Source organism: Ictalurus punctatus, chromosome 13 (genome assembly GCF_001660625.3).
Source record: "Ictalurus punctatus breed USDA103 chromosome 13, Coco_2.0, whole genome shotgun sequence".
Classification (NCBI taxonomy): domain Eukaryota; kingdom Metazoa; phylum Chordata; class Actinopteri; order Siluriformes; family Ictaluridae; genus Ictalurus; species Ictalurus punctatus.
In genome coordinates, this window is record NC_030428.2 from 19,722,950 (window position 1) to 19,750,000 (window position 27,051).

Here is a 27,051-nt window from a genome sequence, read left to right on the forward strand (position 1 = left end):
ATTGTCTTTTTCTATGTCGCAGACTGAAGTGTTCTCCTTGTGTAACCCGAAAAGGTTTAATAGTACATTTTTCTCAAATCGATTGTCATTTTGCAGCTGAATAAACTATATGGTTAATGGCTCTGTATGATCAGTACAATAATAACACTACGATAGCCCAGGACTATGAAAACATTCTTATGTGACACATTTTCACGAAATATCCTTATTTCTAGCAATGAAAGGAATTTGCAATATTTTCAGAAATGTCTGGAGTAGTATTTAGTAAGCTTTGAGATTGAGGGTTTGGTGATATCGGATACACTAAGTGACATCCATACATTTTGCATACCACTTATCCTACACGGGGTCATGGAGGAGCCTGGAGCCTATGCCAAGGAGCTCAGGGCACAAGGCAGGACCCTGGACAAGGTGCCAACCCATTGCAGGACACAATCGCACACACACACTACTGACAATTTGGAGATGCCAGTCAGCCTACTACACGTCTTTGGACTGGGGGAGGAAACCGGAGTACCTGGAGTAAGCTTCCAAAGCACAGAGAGAACACGCAAGCTCTGCACACACGGGGAGGAGGCAGGATTCAAACCCCCAACCCTGGAGGTGCGAGGCACACGTGCTAACCACTAAGCTACCGTGCCCCCCCCCGAGTGACATTTATCTTTTATTTTTTTAAGCATATAGAAAGATATTCAAGTTTTTAAAAAAGAAACTTAGCACCAGGTGCCTCCTAATCCTGCCAACAAACCATGTCATGCAATTAGCCAGAGTGTTATGTAAATAGACAAGCTTTTTGTGCAATGGAGTAATAATATCCCATCCATGGTGTGTCCTGCCTCACACTCACATACAGTTTGCTTGGGATAGGCTCCGGCTCCACCATGACCCTGACCAGGTAAAGTGCATTTTGAAGATGAATGAATGAATACATTAACTTAGGACTTAACGGTGCTCCGTGCTCTTTGATATATTGTTATGCATATGCATTACAATGATAATAATTCTGGGATATTTCTTGTGGGGTTTTTTTTTTTTTTGTCATTAATCCTGAATACCCCTTTAAGCTATTCATCTTATTCCTTTATTTGTGCCTTTTCTCCCCACACCCTTTTCATATCTTTTTTTCTGACATCTTTTAATAAATATTATGTTAGTAAATGTTAATAAATGTGAGTGGCCAACAATAAGCATATGCATTCCCACATAAGATTACCCAGTAATAATTACCTCCGTACTGCCACCATAGACTTCTTTTACTGCAGATGTGAAGGGAATAACAGGTCATTGGTCATATTTAGATTTTTTTCTTTGCAGAACGCTACTAGACTTGTTCCATATTACCTCAATGTACATCTATCTATCTATATATCTATCTAATATATACAGTGAGGGAAAGAAGTATTTGATCCCCTGCTGATTTTGTACATTTGCCCACTGACAAAGAAATGATCAGTCTATAATTTTAATGGTAGGTTTATTTGAACAGTGAGAGACAGAATAACAACAAGAAAATCCAGAAAAACGCATGTCAAAAATGTTATAAATTCATTTACATTTTAATGAGGGAAATAAGTATTTGACCCCCTCTCAATCAGAAAGATTTCTAGCTCCCAGGTGTCTTTTATACAGGTAACGAGCTGAGATTAGGAGCACACTCTTAAAGGGAATGCTCCTAATCTCAGCGTGTTACCTGTATAAAAGACACCTGTCCACAGAAGCAATCAATCAATCAGATTCCAAACTCCCCACCATGGCCAAGACCAAAGAGCTCTCCAAGGATGTCAGGATTGTAGACCTACACAAGTCTGGAATGGGCTACAAGACCATTGCCAAGCAGCTTGGTGAGAAGGTGACAACAGTTGGTGCGATTATTCGCAAATGGAAGAAACACAAAAGAACTGTCAATCTCCCTCGGCCTGGGGCTCCATGCTAGATCTCACATCGTGGATTTGCAATGATCACGAGAACAGTGAGGAATCAGCCCAGAACTACACGGGAGGATCGTGTCAATGATCTCAAGGCAGCTGGGACCATAGTCACCAAGAAAACAATTGGTAACACACTACGCTGTGAAGGACTGAAATCCTGCAGCACGCGCAAGGTCCGCTGCTCAAGAAAGCACATATACATGCCCGTCTGAAGTTTGCCACTGAACATCTGAATGATTCAGAGGACAACTGGTTGAAAGTGTTGTGGTCAGATGAGACCAAAATGGAGCTCTTTGGCATCAACTCCACTCGCCGTGTTTGGAGGAGGATGAATGCTGCCTATGACCCCTGGAACACCATCCTCACCGTCAAACATGGAGGTGGAAACATTATGCTTTGGGGTTTTTTTTCTGCTAAGGGGACAGGACAACTTCACCGCATCAAAGGGACGATGGACGGGGCCATGTACCGTCAAATCTTGGGTGAGAACCTTCTTCCCTCAGCCAGGGCATTGAAAATGGGTCGTGGATGGGTATTCCAGCATGACAATGACCCAAAACACACGGCCAAGGCAACAAAGGAGTGGCTCAAGAAGAAGCACATTAAGATCCTGGAGTGGCCTAGCCAGTCTCCGGACCTTAATCCCATAGAAAATCTCTGGAGGGAGCTGAAGGTTCGAGTTGCCAAACGTCAGCCTCGAAACCTTAATGACTTGGAGAAGATCTGCAAAGAGGAGTGGGACAAAATCCCTCCTGAGATGTGTGCAAACCTGGTGGCCAACTACAAGAAATTTCTGACCTCTGTGATTGCCAACAAGAGTTTTCCCACCAAGTACTAAGTCATGTTTTGCAGAGGGGTCAAATACATTTTTTCCTCATTAAAATGCAAATCAATTTATTTTATTCTGTCTCTTACTGTTCAAATAAATCTACCATTAAAATTATAGACTGATCTTTTCTTTGCAAGTGGGCAAACTTACAAAATCAACAGGGGATCAAATACTTTTTTCTCTCACTGTATATATATATATATATATATATATATATATATATATATGTTCTTAACTCATTCTCAATGCAGATTCAAAATGAGCTGTACACATCTCAGCTTCCTGTTGAAAAGCTTAATTTGCATATAGACTAATTTACATTCTTTACCACAGAAAGAGAGGTGTTTAGTGTCGGTGTTACTACAGTAACAACATTGAAAATGGCAACTAATGCTAGTTCAGAATGTTAGCTGAGGGTTGTCTTAAATGATCTCAGTTTCAGCAAAACACACCATCAATTGACTAAAGCAATTGCATATCAATAGAGCTGCTGTGGAAAGGGTAAGGAACTTCAAGCTTCTCAGTGTCCACATCACTGATGACCTCAACTGGTCCCTAGACACCCAGACAATCATAAGGTCTGCCTGCCACAGGCTTTACTTCCTGCAGAGACTGAAGAAGTTTGGACTTAACCCAAAAAACCTCTCTGGCTTCTACCGCTGTACCATAGAGAGCATCCGAACTGGGTGCATCACTGTATGGTATGGCAGTTGCTCTGTGAACAGCAGAACTCATCGCAGGTAACAAACTCCCTGTCATATAGGACATCTACCGGTCACGGTGCCTGAGGAAATCACAGAAACTGACCTCAGACTTCAGTCACCCAGGACAGAGTTTTTCTCTGATTTGCCATCTAGCAAATGTTTTCAGAGCATCCAGTCACTGACAAGCCAGCTAAAGAACAGTTTTTACCTGCTGGCTATGGCCTCATCATCATCCCAAATATCACCAAGTCACTTGACACACATTTCACTTGTTTTTCCCCCTGCTCCTCCCTCTGCCACTTGGACACTTACATATTGTCATCTTACATGACTTTAGTGCAATAACGTGTTGTTTTTTCTCTCTCTTTATGTTGTAGCGTATATTGTAGTTATTGTACTTACTTGTCTATGCTGTTCCCCGTGTGTGTGTGTGTGTGTGTGTGTGTCATGTTAGCATATTTGCCTTGCACTTCCAGGGTTGGGGATCGAATCCTGCCTCTCCCCTTTGTACGCAGAGTTTGCATGTTCTTCTCATGCTTCAGGGGTTTCCTCCAGGTCCCCCAGTCAAAAGATGTGCATTAAAGGCTGATTGGCATTTCCAAATTCTCTGTAGGCTGCGTGATTGTGCCCTGAGTTGGGTTAGCACCCTATCCAAGGTGTCCCCCGCCTTATGCCCCATGTTCCCTGGGATAGGCTCCAGGTTCGCCTGCAACCCTGTGTAGGATAAGCAGCATGTAGCAAATAGATGGACTTGACTTGAGATCATATTATGTATGCTAATACACTTCTCTTTTTTCTCAAATGATCAGTACATGCCCAACTGCGTTGACAAGCAGACAGGAGGAACTCCTATTTCCCCATTATTATGCATTGCCAATGTAAGTGTTCTTCAGCATGTTATGCAAAATGTGTATTTCTTGTGGATGTAACTGAGACATGTCAGTTCATTTATTTTCCTAGAAGGTGCCTAGTTTTACCAAAACTGTACAGGTTGAACAGAGCTTTAGCCCTCTTTGCACTTCAAAGCTTTCCATTTACAAGCGCAACACTGACAATATAGATCTATTCATCAATTTTTTTTTTATTATGATCACAGTGAGCTAAAATATTTTACAACAAATATACACAGCCTAAAAATCATTACTTTGTGTTAAGTGCTGACCATTTTTAATAATGTCCAATGCCATCATACACACAATCTCATAACTCTTCTAGTGGTTTTTAAAGCCCTTATAGTTTTAGCACCTGTACACATGTCAGGGTCGATGAATGATTGTGCATCAAATCAAAATTTAAAATCATGCAGTACTACCTTCTTAAACCATCCAAAGGAAAATTTGCATTTTTTCTACACCAAAGATTTGGAAAGTATTTTCAAAAGACAGTTTGAATATATAATATCCTATACAGTCTTCTTCTTACTACTTCTTCATATTATTATTATTATTATTATTATTATTATTATTATTATTATTACTACTACTACTTAGCCATACTCGCTACCTATTTAGAGCTTGCCAGACATTCTAGGTAAGGCATCTTTACTGAGGTAGACAAAAAGTTTATGTTAAGACAGATATATATTCATGCACTGATATAAAGGGGAATGTTCTCAGATAGCTGCTCATCCTTAAGACTGAGTGTTTGGGTTGTTAATTAGGGTCAATTAAGATTCAGTGTCGAAAACATGTTCATAAGATCAGAGGTCATTGAGTTGGCCGTTCATGCTGATCGCTTGAATCACTGCTCTCGTCGTCCCCCTCCATCCCCAGCTGCTCAAAGTCATCATCATCATCTTCATTGCAATGCTCATCCTTGTCTTCCTGAGTCAGATTTTTCTGCAAAGCCTCGAGTTCCAAAAAGCGCTTCAGAAGTGCAGAAAGGTCCTCTACATCACTTAAAAAAAGCCATAAACACAGTTTATCAAAATGTTGCATACTTCTTGTTTTGGGATTATGTCCCTGAAAATGTCCCTTGTCATGCCAAGAAAAAGACATAAAAGTAACTTGGGGGGGGGGGACCCAACACAGCTACAGATACACAGTGTTTCATGAGTTTGTGGTGAATTATGTAATACAAAGGGTTAAATTGCTTGGCACACTGTTTTAACCCAAATCTAAATGTCTGTTTTTGCACTAACCTGCGTCCACTGAGGGTAGCGTTCTGAGTGAGAGGATGTGAGAATCCAGTGGCCATCCGAAGCACCAGTACATAACCTGTCCCCAGGTACCTCACCTTCTCCTCTTGAATGCTTATATCACGCAAATGCCGCAAATCCAGCAACACTGAAATAGATTCAGCGACATTTTTCAATATTGCCGCTTTGCCAATAATATGCTTTTAACATAGAATGTAAGCCGTGAGAAATGTACAGTTATGGCTAACACAATTGACACCTTTTTCTTGTCCTTTTTTCCACAACGTGAGTATCATTGCATACAGACTGAAGGTTTTCAGTTCAATCACACTGTTTGGTTTGTCAAATGTTGCCTCCTGTAGAAATAAATAAATAAAATAAAATCCAAAAATTCCTAAATACGCCAGTAAAGAATGTGTAACTTACAAAATATGAGTGTGTTATAAAACACACACTTATCATCATGCATCTCTTACTTCCCACTCCTCCATGTTTTGTAAGGCAACAAATAGGCAGCCTGTTACATAAAATAGTTTCCATAACACGCTGTCTACAGTGTAAGATTGAAAGAAAGAAAAAAAACATGGTTATTAAAGAAATATATCAGAACCTTTTATTGAAAGTGATTTAGATTTAATCAGGTCCACCTAGATGCACTTTGTAGGTATACAATTACTGAATGAAACAGGACCACCACAAATTTACTGCTGAACAGATGTTATTAGGGAGTTGGACTGCTGACACTGACATTGACATGGTCACGGTAGTCACATGGTGATACTGTATGTGTGCTGCTGGTACAAATGTATCATGTGCAGAAGTGTTGTCGGGGATTTAAAACACTGCGTATTTGGCCACCTGTGCTCTGGTCACTTTATTAGACACCCACCTTATTGTTGCATGTTGTAGGTATATATTTAGAGACTGAAGCTCATTTATCCAGACAAATTTTGCATTAATCGTCCTCTGCTGATTTATCAGTGTGGGTTTTTCAAACTACTCCACTAATATTAGCAGGATATTTTTGGTTGGTGGACTATTTCTAATACAAGCAGTAACATTAAAAGGTTTACAAATTCCAGCAACACTAATGCACCTGATACATACTGTACATGTACCACTGTCAGTGCCCATATATTTGGTCGCTTTGCATTGATATAAAGTCAGTAATTGTATATGGAAAGTGCACTTACATGGTAAGTCTATGTGATAAAAGGGTGTAACAAACAAACAAACAAACAAACAAACAAACATTATTTATATATTGTAGTATTTACCTGAACTGTAATACGCTGCTGCCAGGCCAACTGACACAATCCCTGGATTTAAAAAAAAAAAAAAGTAAAACAGCAAGTTTCATGTAAAGAGAATATGCAGTTCCTTGTAAGCAAATTGCACAATGTCAACGTCCCCCCATTCATACCGACAAACAGGGACCAAGATCTTATCCCTGGTGATCTTTTCAGATGGAGAAGATCAGATGTGTGCTTCTCAACCACCATGTACACCATCTGTAAAAAGAAAGAAAAATATAAATATATATTTATTTAGGTTTTCAAAATGAATAACATGGATAACATAAATGAGTGTGCTTAACAGTTGCGCAATTTCCTGTTTAACAGCAAGTGTTTTCATCTAACTGCATAAGACATTAAGTAAATTAGCTCTACTACAAAGTAATGATGCTTGCACATGACGAAAATACATAGACAGAACCATAATATCTTTCAAAGACATCAAAACATGTACATAATGAGGATGATGGGAAGGACAACACCCACACCAGTGTGGCGCATCGAGCCCGGATCAGACGTGGTCACGAGGGTGAGGCTGCAAAAACCCGGAAGCAACCGAAAACTCACCTTATCAGATCTTTAAAGTGTCCGTGAATCGAAATGGTCGTATGCACAAAATAACAGATTTCAATATGATAAGAGATGTTTCCTGCCGGTCCATACGTTTCTATAAAGCCACTTTCGGGGATTCCCAACTTCCCCCAAAGCGCAGTGAATTCTGATTGGGTGATGACATTTTTAAGTTCCGCCTCCTCAAAGACCCACCCACAAATATTCTTATTCGAAAAGGTACAACGGCTGTTTCCCAAACGGCTCCCTGTTGAGATTGTAGTGCCCTTCACAAAAGGGTGTGAAGTACGTTAGCCTTATACGCCCTTATAGAAGTGCACTCGAAGAAGGAGTTCAGGACCAAATTGGAGATTTGACCAATGTTACAAAATGTGCTTTAGACTCTAGAGTCGGAAACTCATGGAGTAAATAATTTTTGTTGTTAATTCACCTTATATAGACATATATACAAAGCGGATACTTTGTTTATTGTTGTTAATTCGAAATAAAATTATTTATTTTGTTTTTGTTTGGGGAAACAATGACGTAGGTGCGCGTGAGAGACAGAGCGAGAGAGAGTGAGGCAGTGCGGATTGGCGCATGCGCACTGTCCGAGCTAAAGGACAATGATGTGTCGATGTTGTGTCAAGGTATGATAAGAGTTTCTTATTTATTTTTTCGGCGAATTTCGATGATTCTGAATAAGCTAGCTGCTACCTGGGTCTCGCCCATGTGACTTTTACCTCTGAACTTCTTTATGAAGAGCATTCGGACCTCGTTCAGCTCACGTGCAGAGTTCCTGCTCGGACGCTATCCCCAGTGTTTGACCCGGTTTGGTATTTGCATTGGGCTGTTTTAATGTCTTTTCCCGCTAAACTGCGTTTACATACTGTAAGAAGAGAAGGCTAACTGATTTCCAAGTCTAACTGGGATCTTAAACGTTGTCCTCTTGGTTCTAACTCGAGGAGCAGCCGTTTTCTAGGTAACAACCCCAACACCACCCATTTCTGCCACTTTCCCATCAACTTCAGCCTATAATGAACCAGTAACTCATCTGTATCTGCTACTTGACGACATAATGAGAAGATACACAATAACCTTGCTTGTCTTTATCCCTGATAGAAAGAAAACAGCAATCATGGTCAAACCTATCCTGGGAACCTTTAATTATCAGACACTTTCCTTCAGCTTTGTCTTAATATATGTTTTATGTGATTGCAGTAGGGTTCAGGGTAGTGCTTCCTCCTTTCCATAAGATATAATTACAGAGTTACTTTACAGGATCTGAAGTCCCGTCCCACGATAGATGGGAAGATGGTTTAGTTTCAGCCCTGATTTTATTTTCTTCTTTCTAGCAGCTAGACAAATTCATTTGTGCCATCGCTTGTGATTCTTTTTCGCAGGGATTCCTTGCACAATGTCTGAGGTTCTCATCACAAGGAGAAAGGAGAAATGTGAAAATTGCACGAAGCAGGTAATGGCTTGAAAATATGCTAACATTACGAGATGCGTTTACACCGGCGTCTGGTACAGTGATGTGTTTTTAACTTTTAATCATGTTTAATCTGGTTTCCTAGTGCAAGAAGAAACAGAGTGATGAAGCTGGAAGTTTAGAGCAGGACAGAGAGGTTGCCAATGGAGAGGTGATGTATTCTTCTTAAATATCTTTATAATATGTAGGAATATACTCATTCTGGTTAGCCTCACACGTCCTTGGTGCCTCCAGGCTTGGGGGATGGATTCCTGCTTCTGACCTGTGTACATGTTTGCACCCTCAGTCCAAAAGACCTGCCCTGTACTGTAGGCTGATTGGCATTTCCGAATTGTTTGTAGTGTGTGAACGTGTGTGTTTTTGTGCCTTGCGATGGGTTGGCGTCCCGTCCAGTGTGTCCTACACCTTGTGCTCTGAGTTCCCTGGGATAGGCTCCAGGTTCTACGCAACCCTGTGTAGGATAAGCGATATGGATGTAAATACTTAATACCTGGCGGTGTTGGCATACTGATTAAAGCCCTAGTAACTAATAGAATTGTTCTACAACCCTCCATGCTTGCCAGATGACTGTGTAAATATTTTACATGGGTTATTACCATTTTTTTTTTCTAAATGGGGATCAGATGTCTATAAAACTTAGTTTCTTTTTAGCGATGTCTATCTAAAAGTACTACCTTCCCCGTCTAACCTGGTCGGTATGATGTACTTCCCAGGTGAGTGGTCAACCTGTGTTGCTGAGTGCGTGTCTCACCTGCGACGGCTGTGTGTCTGAGGAAGAGAACCATAAAATCTCCCAACAGAGCCTGCAGGAGATCAACCATGTTCTTGCACTCAACAAGGTAGAAAACACCTTGGAATGTTGCCATAATGTCTGTCCATAAAACCATCTCGGGATGTTTTTTATGACATAATTGGATCTCATGATGTTATTTGTTTGGTGTGTGTGTGTGTGTGTGTGTGTGTGTGTGTGTGTGAGAGACAGAAATGTGATTCCTTGAAGCACAAAGTCCTGGTAGTGTCTGTGTGTCCTCAGTCATTGCCATTCTTTGCTGTGAAATTTCAACTGGACGTCCAGGCTGCTGCACACAAGCTCTGTGGCTTCCTAAAGAGTGTTGGTGAGTCTGCCTGCCATGTTGCACGTTGTTGCTTCTCACCTCCTTTTGTTTGAAACCTTTTTTATACCAACCACTTTTATTTTTAAATGTGAGTGCATGTGGCAGTGTTTTAGCACTTACTGGATCCTATGGCTTAACAGTTTCCCTTCCAGAAAGAAATCTAGAAATGTTTTATCTTTGTCCTCAGGAGTGAAATATGTGTTTGACACAACTCTGGCTGCTAGCTTCAGCATTCTGGAGAGTCAGAGGGAGTTTATACAGCGCTATCGACGCAGGCATAGTGATGTCCATGCTATGCCGATGTTCACCTCTTCATGTCCGGGTAAACTCATTCCCATGAGTGTGGTTATGTTTGTACATGTCTCCACCATGTTCTACAGTACATAGTGTAGCCAAGAATAATGACTACATTCGAATATAATCATTCTGTCTTTAAATAATTAGTCTTTATTGGCTCGGGAACATTTTAGTGTAATTTATCGTGATAAGTAAATAAGCGTTATAGTGTGCTGCTTTCTTTTATAATGTGTATATATGTGACGCACATGCACTTTTCTTTTGGGGTGTGGCTGAGTTGAGATAGCCAAGGCATCCTGCTGTTGTGAGATAAATAGCATTTCTAGTCTCACACCCTCGCACAGAGATAGTTAGAGCCTTAATTCTGCCTCTTTGTAAACTCTTTCCCTCTGTGAATCTTCTTGTAGGGAATTAATTATAAATCATAAATTCTGTGGTTACATGAGAGAATTAAAAACGCTGGTGACTACTTAGCTATTAAGTTTCTTCTGGACAATCTAACTATAATAGACCGCACGTTTAATCTTCTTGTTCTAGGTAGCTGGACATCTGATTTGTACCCCCCACGAGTACATATCGCACTGAGTATAGTGATCATATCATGTGCTTTCCTGACAGAGCATTTAATCACTCATTCAATACAACAGCTGCCTAATGCTTTCAGTGTGTGTTTTGTGTTTGATTAGGATGGATCCGCTACGCAGAGCATGTGCTGGGAAGTCTGGTCACGCCGCACATCTGTACAGCGAGATCACCTCAGCAGGTCATGGGCTCTCTGGTCAAAGACTACTTCACCAGACAGCAGGTCAGCTTCCCATAGCTTCACAGCTATCAGTCTGTGTCAAAAGACAGCTGAGTGAATCCATTCCCTGATTGAAATAATATTGTCACTAAATATTGGGTTATCTATATTTATTATTAACGGTCGTTATGCAACGACCCGAGTCTTGAGTGTGCACGGGTTCACTGAAACTGGATCGTTTAAGATTGGAAAAATATTGCCTGGTCTTGTTCCAAGCCGTAACTGTTTAATTTTTGGTTGTATGTTCTAAGATGCTTTTCTGCTCACCACATTTGTAAAGAATGGTTATTTGAGTAACTGTAGCCTTCCGGTTATCTCGAACCACTCCCATGTGTGGATGGCATTTCCACCCACAGAACTGCCACTCAGTGTATGCTTTTTTGTTTTTTCGAAGCATTCTGTATGTGTATATACACACATACACACACACACACACACACACACACACACACACACCCTACCCCACCCCACTCTATAGGGATTTATCTAGCTGGGATTTTCACTCACTCACTTACGCACACGCACACCACTCTAGAGAGTGGTGTGCGTGTGTGAGTAAAAATCCCAGGAGATCAGCAGTTTCTGACCAGCCCATCTTGCATTACACCACAGTCACAGAGATCACTTTTCCCCCCTACATTCTGATGTTTGATGTGAACATTAACTGAAGCTCGTGACCTGCATCTGAACGATTTTCTGCACTGTGCTTTTGCCACATGATAGGCTGATTGGATAATTGCATGAATGAGCAGGTGCACTGGGGTTCCTAATAAAGTGGCCAGTGAGTGTATGTACAGTATATAGATATGGATGTATACACAAGTGGTGTTTTTTCTTTAATTGACACGCACAGCAGTAAGTTGCTTACCATCAATCACACTTGTCTTTACTTTACATTTACATTAATGGCATTTGTCAGACGCCATTATCCAGAGCGACTGATGTTTTTTTTCCTCACGTCTATGTTAATTGTGGAAGAACATTACCGGTTGCCTAAATGAATCCTGTGTTGTGTCTTGGCAGAAGCTGAGCCCAGAGCAGGTGTACCATGTGGTGGTGGCTCCCTGCTTTGATAAAAAGCTGGAAGCGGTGAGAGAAGAGTTTTACAACAGCTTGCTCCAGACAAGAGATGTGGACTGTGTGCTTACATCAGGTAAGAGAGCCAGAAATCTGTGCAGTTCTTCCAAATATAAAAATGTGTAACTTTAGACGTGTGTTGATTCCGCTCAGTCACTATCTTTGTTTTTCTATGATTGTGTCCTTCACCTGTGAAACTGCCTTATTTGGTATTATGTCTGAAGCAGTGTAACCTTTGTAACACTTGTGGGTAATTCAAGGATATTAAACTGGTAAACTACCTCATCGCCATCTAGGAAATGTGATTATTAGTCCTACAGACTATTTTCTTAATGGAAATATTTTTTAAATAAATAAAAAATTAGGGGAGATAAAGTGTATTTCAGGAAATTTTTCATTTTAGTGATTCACGTGTCTGCACAGGTTTGACAAACAGATACACACTTAAATGCGTTTCTGCTTGAACTGAATGAAAGTAGGACTGTCAATTCTTAATTTTTTTTTTTAGACAATCTTGACACTTTTCAATCTTTTGCTATTGCAGAACTATGTTCACAGTATTGTGACTGTTCACTATGTTTACAGGACTGTGTTCACATTAATCGGTTGATTGATTTTCTTTGTTAAAGAGTGGCAAAAGGGGTGTAGTAATACTGTTTGTGTACGATTTCCTGTTAAGTAAGTAATACAACACAGCAGGATGTGCTGTTCTAGGAAAATAATTAACGTTGGGGTTGTGTAATGAAGTGGTGTGACCGTTACCAGCCAAAAGTTGGTTTTCTCATATAACAGCATACCCCAAAGTATTTTGTTGTTCGTATACCACAGCAGTTTCCCAAGGCTACCAATTGTTAATTGATTTAATGAATGACTCCTCATACTTCATAACCATTTGTAATGGAATTTAATCCGGTTAATAACCTTTTTCATTTATGTTACAACCGACACTAGCTTCTATAATAGAAAACTAACGACCTTCCGACCAATCAGATTCAGCTTTTTTTTTTTGGTATAATTGCACATATGTCACTAGGTACCTCGTGTTCTCGTTTATAATTAAAGTTGTACACATGTTATTTCAGTGGAAATTCTGCACATGATGGACCAGAGTAATGTCTCTGTGGAGGACGTTGAACCTGTTCCTCTGGATCATGTGTAAGTGTGTAAGATTACCAAATGTTCACTGTGGTTAATGTTTGCACTGAGGAAGTAACACAATCTCAGTAACTGAAAGCTGGAGCCTGGGGCATTGAGGCGGTTACCCCAACTATAATTGATTAGCCAAGACAAGTTTGATGTTCAGCACTTATTTAAGTGTTGTTTTGGGGTTATGGAGCTACTTGTGTTAAGTCATTTAAGTCGATGTCATCCAAAGTATCGTAGATTTCCAGTGCAACACTACAGAAGCAATTGTCACACATCATGGATGAGACATATGAAAGTAGTGTAAATTACACTTCTGAACAGTTTTTTTTAAGGCTGAAGGAATTAGTGTACTTTATAGTGGTTTTAGGTGCTGACTTAATAAATGAAAATGCTCAAAGGAGAAGATAAAAGATGATCGTCAAGCCAATTGATCTTATTAATTTCAGGTTTTGATTTCAGACAACGCCATACATCATGCAAATCATAACTAGAGGACGACAGATAGTGGATTTTAGCGATACCGATAACTAAGTTGGGCAGTACTTGCTGATAACCGGCTAATCAACCAATTACTGACACTGAATGAAAACATAACAATCAAATTAAAATATTGCTGAACTTTATTACAAAAATAAACAGTACGGACTGTAGCATAAAAATGTACTGTACTTTTTTTTTTAATGAAATAAATATTAATATATATTAACTATTAAGTATTAAAGTAAATAAAAGATATACATCCAAACTGAACCAAAAAGTAACATTCCAAATAACAAATAAAATATAGAGACTTCCAAAATGAATGAAAAAAAAACACTTCGAATAACACAACAAAATTTGTCAGTGATATTTTTTATTTTGCCTCTATAGAATATTCTCGTACTGTAAAATGACAGCGGACCCTTCTCAGCTGCTTTGATAGCCAATAGTTCGCCGATAACCAATAGTTCCAGCAATTAGTTATTGGTGGTGATTAATCAGCAAAACTGATCGATCGGTTGACCTCTAGTCATAACTCATTATCAGTCCTGCTGTCTCTGTGTTGTTATGACCGCTAAAGTGGTCTGGCAGGTTAAAATTGACCATTTTGTGTGTGTGTGTGACAGTTTTGGCGAAATCAATGATGCAAGCTTGATGAGGCACGAGGGTCGAGGCTCTGAAGGCTTTCTAGAGCACATTTTAAAATATGCTGCCAAAGAGCTCTTTGGCCTGGATGTTGATGAGATTGTATACAAGACACTCAGGTGAGTTGAGCAATCATTTAGTTAATGTATAAAAATTGGGAAATGCATTAGGCAATAGACCAGGGGTGTCCAATCTTATTCGGAAAGGGATGGTGTGGTTGCAGGTTTTCATTCCAAACAAACAGAAGCCACATCTGATTCTACTGAAAGCCAAGATCCACTGATTAAACAGATGGAATCATGTTTGGCTCCTGCCTGATTGGACTGAAAACCTGCACCCACACTGGCCCGTTGCGGATAAGATTGGACACCCCTGCAACAGACTTAAGGAAGAATTCGTAGAATCCTGTTATTTACATATTGTCAGTTTAGTTGTCGTCATTTCCTGCCATGTGCTGTGTTTCTGCTAGGAACCGAGACTTCCAGGAGGTGGTGCTAGAGCGTGATGGAGAGACACTGCTTCAATTTGCTGCAGTCTACGGTTTCCGGAACATTCAGACCCTGGTGCACCGCATGCGGAAAGGCAAAGTGCCCTACCACCTAGTGGAGGTTCTGTCCTGTCCTGGAGGTATGAGTGTGTTTCAGTGAGGGTTTAAACCGAGATATCTGAGGATCTTGTTTTATTTTATTTTGCATGTAAAGGATTTTCTTTCTTTCTTTTTCTATTTTTATTGACATTAACACTTTACAACACAGCAATAATCAAACAATTCCCTACACATAATGAAGAAATCAAAACATCAGCATCGAATGAGAAACAAAAGTATGCATTTAAAATCAAGATGGAGATATTCGAAGCGAGACAGAGGAGAGTACACAAAAAGAGCTTACTAAGAAACACTGGAGATGCTATGTTAGACCATACTACAGGAAGGAGCCTCAGTGTTCTCAAGATATGGATTCCAAATACAATAAAAAGTATCAGTTCACGAATGAGCAATACATGTCTGGAGCTCCACAGGAATAATCTCTGATCATTTCATACAACCCCAATTCCAAAAAAGTTGGGACAGGCGCAATTTAGTACTAATAGCGATGTGACGAGTTGAAATAAGAAGCTGATGTGAAACAGGTGAGACAATCGTCTAATCATAGTATATAAGGAGCCTCTAAAAAAAGGCCTAGTCCTTCAAGAGCAAGGACGGGTAGAGGATCAGCAGTCTGACAACAGATGCATCGGGGAATAATCCAACACTTTGAGAACAACATTCTCCAAAGACAAATCGGTAGGATTTTGGGCATTTTACCTTCTACAGTGCACAATATAATTAAAAGATTCAAGGAATCTGATCAAATCTCAGTGCGTAAAGGGCAAGGCCGAAAACCACTTCTGAATGCGCATGATCTCCGATCCCTCAGATGTCACTGTCTTAAAAACCGTCACGAGTCTGTAATAGATATCCATACATGGGCTCGGAGATACTTTGGTAAATCTTTCGGTCGACACAATTCGCCGCTGCATCCACAGATGCAAGTTAAGGCTTTACTATGCAAAGCAGAAGACATACATCAACACTGTCCAGAAGCACCGCCGACTTCTCTGGGCTCGGTCTCATCTGAGATGGACAGTAGCATATTTGAATCGTGTTTTGTGGTAAATTAGGTAAATTATATTTCATAACTGAATCATCGAAGGACATTAAAGAACCTTCCACAAACAGGTCACATAGCCAGCTCGTACTAAGGTCGTGCTCCAGTTTAAATCCAGAGTCTGTAACACTAGGCAGAAACTCTGGATTATAGAGAATTGGAGTGAGAAGGGAGAAGGTTTTCAATTATGAGCAAATTATTATGTATAAATATTATCACAATATTCTAGTTTTAAAAGGAAAAAAATGTATATATTTAAGCATGAAATAAAATTGTCATTCAGAATAATGGTACACATTACAATTTTATTAAATGTTTTTAGAAATCTACAATAATACTATAAATCAATCTCTGTGGGATATTTTCTGACATTTTTTCATTTTTATTCTTATTTGCCTTTGACCCATATGCAGAGCCTTACATAAGTATTCACCCCCTTGGACATAATACTGAAGTGGCAATCAATATAATTAGCAAAATTATTTACAAGTAAAATGTATAGTTATGCAAGGCACTGTATGTGGGTTTTATACAGGATGGGTCTCATGAGCAGCATGCTATTTTTGCCTTCCAGTTAGGGTGCCAGTATATATTTAAACTTAATATGAAGTCATGTTTATTATTACACATCTATACTACAATTATTTTAGATGTCAAAATAACTTGAAACACAAGTTATTCATAGTGAAAATGCTGTATGCGTTTAAAATAACCTCTGTGATAACAAGTAATGCAGACCTCATTTCAGTTCATCCAGGAATTTTTTTTTTTTACTTTGCTCTGCTTCTTTACATGCAAATTCTACAACTGAATCCATGTGAATAGCCCTGAACAGTTTTTTATGACTGCTTTGTGTATCAGGTTGTATAGGTGGGCGTGGACAGGCAGAGGGAGAAGGAGGAAGGCCTGATCGTGCTCTAGTCCAGCAGATGGAGGAAGTTTATAGCTCTCTGTCCGTCCGGCTTCCTGAGGCCAACCCTGAAGTCCAGCGTCTCTATGAGGACTGGCTGCAGGGAGAGGACTCTCCACGTGTCCAGCAGACTCTCCACACTCACTACAACAACCACACACATTCACCCTCAAACACCCTCGGTTCTGATATACAGTGGTGATGGGGGCCAGAAAAGGGACCTGTTTTATTTCTGTATGTCAGAGCTGGCAAACAAAAGGATCCAAGTAAAGATGTGGGTGTCGCAGACTTCCTGTTATAGGAGACGTTTGACCTCTTAGCAGCCAATCACAGATCTGCCTTTTTAAGTTATGTAACTTTCATTAAGATCAATGAATTATAAAGGATATCATGATGTCATATGTATTTTACTCTTAGACTAAATTCCTTGAGCATAACAATAATAATAAAAAAAAAAATGATCATAGCTTTGGGTTACATGGACTGTTAGTGCCTGTCAGGGTTCCTAAAATAACAAAGTGCAAAAAGTGCTCAAATATTTACTGGTTATTGGTGCCATAACCACATAAATATATTCATTGAAATAATTACCCTCACAATTATTATAATTCAATTATTTTTTATAAAACTGTATATGGTTTATGAACCATAAAAGTTTGCTTGTCCTGCTATATGCTATTATTTTAATTTCATCCAACAAGGATCTACAATACTTCTGTATTTGAGTCAGAAAGTTTGCATACCTTCAGAACAAAAGGAAGAAAGGACATTTATCACAAATAAAAAAAAAAAGGTCAGATAGTATAATGCGTCAAAAGTTTGTATATCACTTTCTGCATGTGATATGGAATACTGATTAATAACCTCTATGCCTTACTGCCATCAATCTTTTTGTGTCCACTTCCACTAAACAGCCATTGGAGCATCAGCTGTAAAATTCTTCCCCATTCTTCTTGACACCTGTTACAACTCTGCCAGATCAGGTCTGGAAGCAGAGAGAGTTATTATAAAACTTTGAAATTGTGCTTTTGGTTCTTTTAAAACTTTGTTTTCTGTTTATTGCTTTGTTACACATAGGATACATCCACAAATTAGTACAGTCGTGGGGGGGGGGACACCCCATGGACTTTTTTTAAAATTATTTTTTAAAACATATTTGGACAAACATTTGATCATCTTTGAAACAGCGCCTATTAATAAAATTGATACACTTGAGCAAAACAACAAGGAAAATTAGCTTTTTAAATCATTTATTCAACAGAAATATCCATAGATTTAAATTAACGGTTTTAAATCCCCCACAACATTTCAATGGGATTCAAATCCAGGCTTTGACTAGGACATACCATAACCCTCCATTTCTTCTTTTTGAGCCAGTCCTTGCTGGAGTTGCTAGTGTGCTTAGGTTCATTATCCTGTTGAAAGCTTAACTTTCGGTTCAACTTCAACTTTTGGACAGATGGCCTCACATTATCTTCAAGCACTTTTTGACATAATGCAGAATTCATAGTTAAATCAATGAATGCAAGCTGCCGAGTCCCTGAGGCAGCGAAGCAACCTCAATACCATAACATTTCCACCACCGTGCTTCACAGTGGTATGAGGTGCTTCTCCTGAAAAGCTGTCTTTGGTCTGTGCCAAACATGTCTATCTTTGATTCATCTGTCTGAACACATTATTCCAAAAGGCCTGTTCTTTGCCTATATGCTCATTGGCAGACTGTAGTATTGCTCTAATGTTCTTATTTGACAGCAAAGGCTTTTTCCTGGCACGCCTCCCATGCAGGTCAAAATTCTCTTCTTTCTGGTTGTAACATGGAAACAGGGACTTTGACACCAACAGTTGCAAGACTTACTAGCAGATCCTGTGATGAAATCTTGGGGTTCTTGGAGACCCTGAGAACATCAGACATCTTGCACTTTGCATCAGATGGTCTGCTCTTGGGCTGAATTTGCTGGAACGGCCAGTCCTGAGCAAATTGGCAGTCATTTGAAATCTGTGCCATTTGTAGATTATTTTCCTTCCGGTGGAATGATGTATTTAAAATAATTTGGAGATCTTTTTATATCCCTTGCCAGACTCCTAGACATCTACAACCATTTTTCTGAAGGCCTTACACAACTCTTTAGATCTTGGCATGATTACACCACACACCTCAGTAACAAAGGGAACACCAAACACTAGATATGAGAGCTTTAAATAAGACGGGTTACACCTGCACCTGCTAATTTTATGGATTTGAAGGTGATGAATATAGGGGTGTTCTTATTTTTCCCAGTGACTGATTTTTTTTTTGTTCATTTTAATTGTGAAAAATACTAAACAATTTAAATTTTATGTCATTTGAAGTGCATCACTTTTTTTAATAGCCACTGTTTCAAAGAGGATCAAATGTTTGCTTGTCCAAATATATATATATATATATATATATATATATATATATATATATATATATATATATATTAGTTATATAGTTCCATGGGTTGTATTTATGTTTTCACATGACTGTACGTTTAGCTTTTTTACATCAATAATCCATGGGGGATGTAAACATTTGCACTTACCTGTGTACAATCATTATTAAATTTGTTGGTAGAGAACTTGGTGGTTGAAAATGAATTCTGCATATCGCCACATGATGGCAATGTGTGTCCCTGTGTAAAAAATCTATTCCTGGCCTAGCAGGCACCTGTGTTTGAGGCATTTTTGTAATAGACTAAAGGTTAGTATTAGCGAGCTAGATTCCATGGTTCATCGTGGATCGTTTCACCTTATTTTTATTTGTCATGCTCTTTAGTGAAGCCGATCTTTATCTTTTCACACGCTGAAGCACTCGGCAGTACTCACCAGTATACCTAAAGTTAAACAGTGTATGAGAAAGCGTAGAGTGCTCACTTAATTCATATTTGCACAAGCTTAGATTTCACATTGTTGCCACTAAAATGCCTATTATAAGTGCACTGAATAACAGATGGCGCAATATGTACCTGTGCACAGAGTGACTCTGCTTGTCTGACCACACATCATTTGTTAGATCGATGCAGGATTATAAGTTACGTTGGGTGTGTTGGCTAAACCCTGGTCGATGATGAATGTTGAGATAATACATAACTACTGTCAGCAGGTTTTATTTGCGTTTTCTGCACTGCTATAACACAAAGTTTGAAGATCTGTGTGGGTGGTGAGAGACTGTAAATTTGCATCATGATTTTCTTTATGAGATCAATATCTCAAATCTGATTTGAAAAGTATCAGGACTCCTTGAGCGCCATGTGACTGAGCTGTCGGAAAAAGTCAAAAGTTTGCATCTTTAATGGTTTCTGGGTGAAAACAAGAAAGCAATTTATACCTCTTGTACTGTACTTCAGTTTATCTCCCCTTAGAAAATCCATGTTCATTTGATTGCAGTTTCCTATTGAAAACTCATTACACCGTGTAAGCAGTTAAGTAATCAGTAAGGTTGAAAGTTTGTATCCCCGTTGTCATGTTCTAGGTAATTTATTTAAAGTGTACGTTCAGAAGTTTTACAAAACTATTTTTACAAAAATGTTAGAAATGTCTTAAGACGTTAAAAGTTCAAACAGGCTCAAAGATTTGCTGTGATCAGTCAATCAGTAAAATAGCTCTCAACAGAGCCAAAACAGAAAATACTGCCCTTTTACAGAGCTGCAGAAGGCATAAAAAGAGACAAGGAAGAAGCCTTATTTCTCACATATACGTTACAGCATGTTGAAATTCAGTGCGGTTAAAAAGTATTCGATTGATCTGATTTCTTCAGCTTTTGTCTATATCTCATAATAAATAGTTTTAGATCTTCAAACGAAATATAACAAATCAAAGGCAACCTGAGTAAACACACTATTTATTTATTTATTTATTTTTATTGAAGCAAAAAAGTTATCCAACATCTATCACCAATGTGAAAAACTAGTTGCCCCCTTAAACTTAAAATCTGGTTGTGCCACCTTTGTCAGCAATAACTTCAACCAAACGCTTCCGATAACTGGAGATCAGTCTTTGGATCATTGTCTTGCTGCATAATCCAGTTGCGCTTGAGTTTCACCTTACAGACTGAAGACCGGACATTCTCCTTTAGGATTTTCTGGTAGAGAGCAGAATTCATGTTTCCCTCAATTATTGCAAGTTGCCCAGGCCATGAACCAGCAAAGCATCCCCACACCATCACACTTCCACCACCATGCTTGACCGCAGGTGTGATGTTCTTTTTGTGGAATTCTGTGTTTGGTTTACACCAGATGTAACTGCACCCCTGTCTTCCAAACCATTCCACTTTCGACTGATCAGTCCACAGAATATTCTCCCAAACAGTTTGAAGATCATTAAGGTGTGTTTTGGCAAAATTTAGACGAGCCTCAATGTTATTCTGGGTTAGCAGTGGTTTTCGCCTTGCCACTCTTCCATGGATGCCATTTTTTCCCAGTGTATTTCTGACAGTGGAACACTGACCTTTATTGATGCATATAGAAATATATTAAAATTCTAAACAAGTCCTTAGAGGTAAGTTGGGGGGGGGGATTCCACATTTCTATCACATGAATTTTGATTGTTTGACTATTAATATCTTAACATATGGCTTTTGACTGTTTGTGTTACTTGTGATAAAAAGATATTGAGAGCACGTTCACCTCACACCTTCAGGGCTGGAGGTTCGATTCCCACCACGGCCCTGTGTGTGTGCAGAGTCTGCATGTTCTCCCCGTGCTGTGTGGGTTTCCTCCAGGTCCTCCGGTTTCTTTCATGCATGGTAGGCTGATTGGCATGTCCAGAGTGGGTGTGTGAATGTGCATATGAGTGTGCCCTTTGATCGACTGGCACCCTGTCCAGGGTGTACCCCGCCCTGTGCCCACTGCTCCCCGGGATAGACTCCAGGTTCCCCGTGACCTTATAGGATAAGCGGTATGGAAAATGGATGGATGGATGGAAATGAGGTAAGGGTGTGCAGATATTAGCACTCAACTGTAGGTAATATTCGATAGTCTTTTAATAACATTTTAAATAATAGTCTGTAAAACATACATAGGCTCAAACAAACGAAAATAAAAATAAGAAACAAACAGGCCACATCATAAGTGATACGTCAGTATACACAGGGTACACCTCAAGTACCATACTGTTTTGATATAGTAGTTCGTGGAGTCGTATGCGAGATTTGATTGGTCGGTTTTCCTGTCAGTCATACTTACGTCACGGCGCTTTTAAGCACAGCCGCGTCAAGTCGAGTGCTGAACACTTCTTAAGTTCAAGATCTTAGAGGAAGTGTCAGACATCATCCTTTACACCAACACTGACTACATGGGAACTTTTCTCGACAAGTTTCCTGGGAAGTGAACAGGTTTTAACTTTCTCTGAGCGCACTCTTGTCTTCGTTTCACTTTAGTCCTCGTGTAAATCTGTGTTTCTGTCCGTAAGCGTTTGTCAGCTGTAGTTTAGGGCGATGTCAGGAGAGCTGAGGCCCCGACTGTGTGTGTTAGAGAAGGGCAGCGACGGCTATGGCTTCCACCTGCACGGGGAGAAGAACAAAGCGGGTCAATTCATCCGCCTGGTGGAACCTGACTCTGCGGCCGAGCTGTCGGGTCTGAGGGCCGGGGACAAACTGGCGTTCGTTAACGGTGAGAGTGTGGAGGGTGAGAGCCACCAGCAGGTCGTGTCCCGGATACGAACCGTGACGGGCAAGCTGGAGCTTATCGTCGTGGACTCCGAGACGGCCGAGTATCTCAAAAAACACAACCTGACATGCAAGAAGGAGTTCGTCAGTGAAGGAGTGCCGAGACCAGGGGACCAACCGGGGGGCCAACCGGGGGACCAACCGGGGGACCAACCGGACACCGCCGCACAGGAGAGCAACGGCACCGCCACGGAGTCCAGCCCTGCTCCTGCTTCTACCCCTTCTCCTGCCCCTTCTCCTTCTCCTACCCCTGTCCCTGCTGCTAACGGAAGCATGGGCCTCGACACACTCAGCCTGAGCTCCAAGGTAAATTTAGATCAGATAAATGCTTTAATAAATCCGTTATATCCTCTATGGTACCACAGCTCCGAGCTCAGATCACACCCCAGACCCGTTCCCTATCACTGCTGTGTAACACATGCAGACTTCACGTGTCTCATGTGGAGTGTTTCAGCTAGTACTGAAGGCCAACTATGAAAGCAACACACTAATGTTGACATTTATAAATTTCACACCAGGGAACAGATCAGATGTTTTAATTCAAATGGCCTGTTCTGTATATACACAGCATTTACACTAGGGGAAATGTATTATTATTATTATTATTATTATTATTATTATTATTATTATTATTATTATTTTCGAAAGGGATTGTTTAAATGACAGGAGACTCTCTGGGGGATGCTGGAAATATAGATGCACAGGAATAAATATTGGGATATAACAGCTATATAAAACTCACGACAAAACCCCTGACACCTGATGATATATGTGTGATACTCCGAACCGTTTATCAGGACTGACATTAATATTATTACAGGATCTATACGATGTGAACATCTTCATCTTATCATAATATCACCATGCCCTTCCAGCCAGTCTACTAATAGCCTAATTAGAGTGATGGCATAATTTCAATATTAAGCTGGATTTTATTTATTTATTTTTACTGGTGTTTCCAGTACGATACAACAACAAGCCAAAGGTGATGTCCAAAGTCTGTTTCACATGGAGGATGGATCATTTAAAAACAACAGTGCATTTAGGAGCTTTCTGCTGAATGGATATAAGTAATAAGTTTGTCTAAACTGTTTTTTAATACATGTCTCCACCATAATAAATGGGCAAGTGTGTGACTCAGGGATTCAGTGAAAGCGGTATGCTTCACCACTAATGCTACACAAGCTCGTGTGGCTATTTTTATTTTTAGCTCAGGATCTGACGCATGTTCGATTTGTTGGACAGCCCGAGTTTCATTTCTGTTATAATGGTTGTTTAGCCAAAGTGACTTGCTAAATGAACAATATGTGTACCTGTGTGGGACTCACACGCTACTAAAGAGCAAAATACTGATGAATAGATTGCGACTGATGTGATCAGTCTCTAGTATTGTTTTTCTCCTCCTGTGTAAAAGGGCTTTTTCCAGTCAAAAATTTGGAGACACCTGTTCATAGAAGGGTGTGCCTCAGTTTTTTTTTTTTTTAAACCAGTTTCTGTTGTAGAATAATACTAAAGATATTTAACATGATGAAATCATACATATGGGATTACACAGTGATCAAGAAAAGTGTTTAAAATATAGAATAGCTAAGATTTGTTTTAAAAGTCTTAACTTTATCCCTGATGAAGCTTTGCACATTCCTGGCAATCCAGCTTGATGAGTAGCTTCATCCAGGAGATTTTTCTAGAAATCCTCGAATAGACAGAGCGTTTCTCTGCTTCCACTCTAAAATACTAGTTTGGGGTAAAACAGTTTAATGTATAAAGTATAAGAGACTTATTAAAATGCCCCCCCCCCCCCCCCCATGGGACTGCATTATTTATATTTGTCTTTTTCTAAATGTCTTTAAGTCAATTATTAAGCAATAAAACAAGACAGGGTCCAAAGTGTATTTCTCTTTTTCTCTTGTACCACAGTGATTTGTCAATGCTAACAAATTAATACATATGTGTCATACTATTTATCAATTTATAGTTACATTCAGACTTGTAGAATACTCAGAAAACAGGTTAGTTCCTGTTCTCGTTTAGGTTATAACAGCTGCACAGTCATTCTGACACTACCCTCTCTCTCTGTTTTCTCTTTGGAAGTGAATAAGACTAAAAAAAAAAAATGTAGCTTGTCATGGTATCCTCTTTGTTAGAGACACTCCCATCTCTGAAAAAAGGAGCAGCTTTACCGCCACTGAAACTGAATCTTTGCAAAAATGTTAAAGCATAAAAATGATGTGTTCAATGTCCCTATACAAGTCCCTGTGTAAGTTGTTACCATAAAATAGATAACACTAAAGTTACTCGTATTGCTATAAGAAACATATTAGTATAAACTTTGGAAATATTGTCTATATTCGGTCTGGTGTGTCCTAAAGTTTAGTTGGTAGTGTATGATGAGATGCAGACAGAATGCTTATCAGACATTAGAGATAAAGCTGCCAATTTCACCTTTGTACCCCTCCATAAAGAATCTTCAGTATGATAAGATGTGCGTCATCCCCAAGGTTTCTTAAGAGCTTAACGCTGATTGGTATTTAGTGGTACAAGGTTGAAGAATTTGCACAGCTTGTGCAACGACAGCGGAAAGTGTCTTCAATACGACTTTCCCACTGATTTTTTTTTTTTTTTTTTTTTTTTTTTTTTTAACTTCTTTTTTTCTTCCCCCTGGTGTTTGAATCCACAATGCTTTGCGTTTAAGTGTGCCCTGACCTTTTCTGAAGGATTAGCTGGAATTCCTTTCGATTCAGGATCTTGAGGGCTGATACAAAGCCCCTTTTAAGTTGACGTCTTCCTGACAACAGCATCCTGAGAAAGTTAGGTTACTCAAGCAAGAGTGGAATAAATCATATCACCTTAGCGTTATGTTGAGGCCATGCTGTTCAGGATTTTATGGCGTACTGTCTGTATTTTTTCCAATGATGGACATGGCCAATTAGGCTTTGTGGAAACCATTAGATGTGTAGGTCAATAGAACCTTTTTATTGTTGCAGGAGCCAACATGGCACACGGAATATCACATCAATAGTATGCTTCTGACATCCTAGGATATTTCGAATACATCAGATAATAATACTGCCAGTAGTGCACCGCTACAGGAAATGACCCAGTTTCAACTCGTATAATGTTTACTACAATTTAGGTTGAGCAGAACATGTCAGTGTTGATTACCGTTTCAATAAAGAGACAGTGAGGAAAAGTGGACACACAGTGCTTGCATTTTTAATTTCATGTCATATTAGGTTTATATTTTCTTGTCACTAACTAGATCACATCTGATTGCCACTATAAGAATATTTAACCAAAAACGCTGCATTTTTAAGATTCATGGTGAAAACAGTGCGTTAGTGAGTGCCAGCTCTTCAGGATGTAATGAGCAGCACTGGTTACTCTTTTCCAGAACAGTTTAGATATGTATATATTACTCTTGCACTGATTAGGAGAGAATCCTTAACCTCAGATCCGTAGCACCAGCGTTGCATACAGTGGTAGTGTAAAAGATGCTAGGTTAATCCAATGTGCAGCAGTGATTGCACAAAACATTGCGTTTTTATAGAAGGTATTACATCTTAGGTTGCACAGAATAAACTAAAGGTGTGGTATTTAAAGTACAGTAGAGAGAAACGAAGGCAGAACAGAATAGCATCAGAGTTCATATAAGAAAGTGCAACGCGTGCTTTTTATCAAAGACCGACAAATCACTAGTTCTAGGGACAATCTGATTTCATAATCATGTAGTTCCCTGCTTGATGAATAGGTTCAACAACCAGAGAAAGAATATAAATCATGCTTGTTGTTGATATTTCGAAACACAAAAGTGTTCTTTTAATGTTTAAACATAATTTATACAGATACACAGTTAATACTAAATATCTGAGACAGTAAAGTGGTGGCCCAGGGCTATAATTAAGCTAGTCTAAGCTGATTGTAAGGCACACAGTGATTGGCTAATAACAATTTAATGTGAGTATACAAACAAATGATCATTCCTTGAAACAATGCCCCACCCCTGCATTCACTCCCAGACATCTCTGGAAAGTTAAAACTAGGACAGTAGTACACAAGTGAGTTTTATCCATCTGTGGCGTTGTGTATTGTACACATTTTCATCCAAGCAATTACCGAAGTGTTTTTGAAGTCCTCATCATCCATGAATGACTCTTTTGTTGCTGGTTTTCTCTCAAACTCTTGAATTTTATGCTTTTTTTTTTTTCTCTGGGATCATTCAGAAGTGAAACCAGTGAATGGCCAATCCTCTGAGTGGCTGTCCATTTAACTCCCACTAAGCCCCCTTTGTTCAAAGCCAAACCCCAGTGGGG

At 39.5% G+C, this 27,051-nt stretch overlaps 3 protein-coding genes across 4 annotated transcripts in view; 2 read left to right on the top strand and 1 right to left on the bottom strand.

Moving 5' to 3' along the window:
* Nucleotides 1–4,522: 4,522 nt before the first annotated feature.
* On the bottom strand, nucleotides 4,523–7,620 carry LOC108274171 (cytochrome b-245 chaperone 1 homolog). Its single transcript, XM_017484145.3, has 7 exons — nucleotides 7,461–7,620; nucleotides 7,022–7,109; nucleotides 6,876–6,917; nucleotides 6,075–6,148; nucleotides 5,858–5,954; nucleotides 5,602–5,746; nucleotides 4,523–5,357 (listed from the first exon to the last, which is right to left on the bottom strand). Exons 2-7 carry the CDS (start codon nucleotides 7,107–7,109, stop codon nucleotides 5,168–5,170), a joined length of 636 nt encoding a protein of 211 aa, XP_017339634.1. The 5' UTR covers nucleotides 7,461–7,620; the 3' UTR covers nucleotides 4,523–5,167.
* Nucleotides 7,621–7,741: 121 nt separating this feature from the next.
* narf (nuclear prelamin A recognition factor) lies at nucleotides 7,742–18,167 on the top strand. Of its 2 annotated transcripts, XM_017484142.3 has the most exons (13): nucleotides 7,742–7,867; nucleotides 7,993–8,092; nucleotides 8,846–8,916; nucleotides 9,020–9,085; nucleotides 9,648–9,773; nucleotides 9,917–10,049; nucleotides 10,237–10,371; nucleotides 11,033–11,151; nucleotides 12,172–12,301; nucleotides 13,308–13,380; nucleotides 14,478–14,615; nucleotides 14,966–15,123; nucleotides 17,007–18,167. In XM_017484142.3, exons 2-13 carry the CDS (start codon nucleotides 8,080–8,082, stop codon nucleotides 17,255–17,257), a joined length of 1,413 nt encoding a protein of 470 aa, XP_017339631.1. In that variant the 5' UTR covers nucleotides 7,742–7,867; nucleotides 7,993–8,079; the 3' UTR covers nucleotides 17,258–18,167. The 2 variants fall into 2 exon arrangements, with proteins under 2 accessions (XP_017339631.1, XP_017339632.1); XM_017484143.3 differs by lacking the exons at nucleotides 7,742–7,867; nucleotides 7,993–8,092 and adding an exon at nucleotides 8,100–8,424.
* Nucleotides 18,168–22,285: 4,118 nt separating this feature from the next.
* nherf1a (NHERF family PDZ scaffold protein 1a) overlaps nucleotides 22,286–27,051 on the top strand; it is a 24,645-nt gene continuing 19,879 nt past the window's right edge. The window contains exon 1 of the mRNA XM_017483606.3: nucleotides 22,286–23,047. Coding sequence (XP_017339095.1) covers nucleotides 22,511–23,047 — 537 coding nt within the window. The 5' untranslated portion in view covers nucleotides 22,286–22,510. The remainder of the gene's footprint in view (nucleotides 23,048–27,051) is intronic.

What these genes read in the sequence shown, in the direction of transcription:
- LOC108274171 (XM_017484145.3), bottom strand. Translation starts at nt 7,109, where the DNA reads ATGGTGTACATGGTGGTTGAGAAGCACACATCTGATCTTCTCCATCTG. An exon ending in ATCTTGGTCCCTGTTTGTCG is followed by an intron (nt 6,918 to 7,021) that starts GTATGAATGGGG and finishes TTTTAAATCCAG; the next exon opens with GGATTGTGTCAGTTGGCCTG. An exon ending in GCTACCCTCAGTGGACGCAG is followed by an intron (nt 5,358 to 5,601) that starts GTTAGTGCAAAA and finishes GCTTTTTTTAAG; the next exon opens with TGATGTAGAGGACCTTTCTG.
- narf (XM_017484142.3), top strand. An exon ending in TGGCTTCCTAAAGAGTGTTG is followed by an intron (nt 10,050 to 10,236) that starts GTGAGTCTGCCT and finishes CTTTGTCCTCAG; the next exon opens with GAGTGAAATATGTGTTTGAC. An exon ending in GGACTGTGTGCTTACATCAG is followed by an intron (nt 12,302 to 13,307) that starts GTAAGAGAGCCA and finishes ATGTTATTTCAG; the next exon opens with TGGAAATTCTGCACATGATG.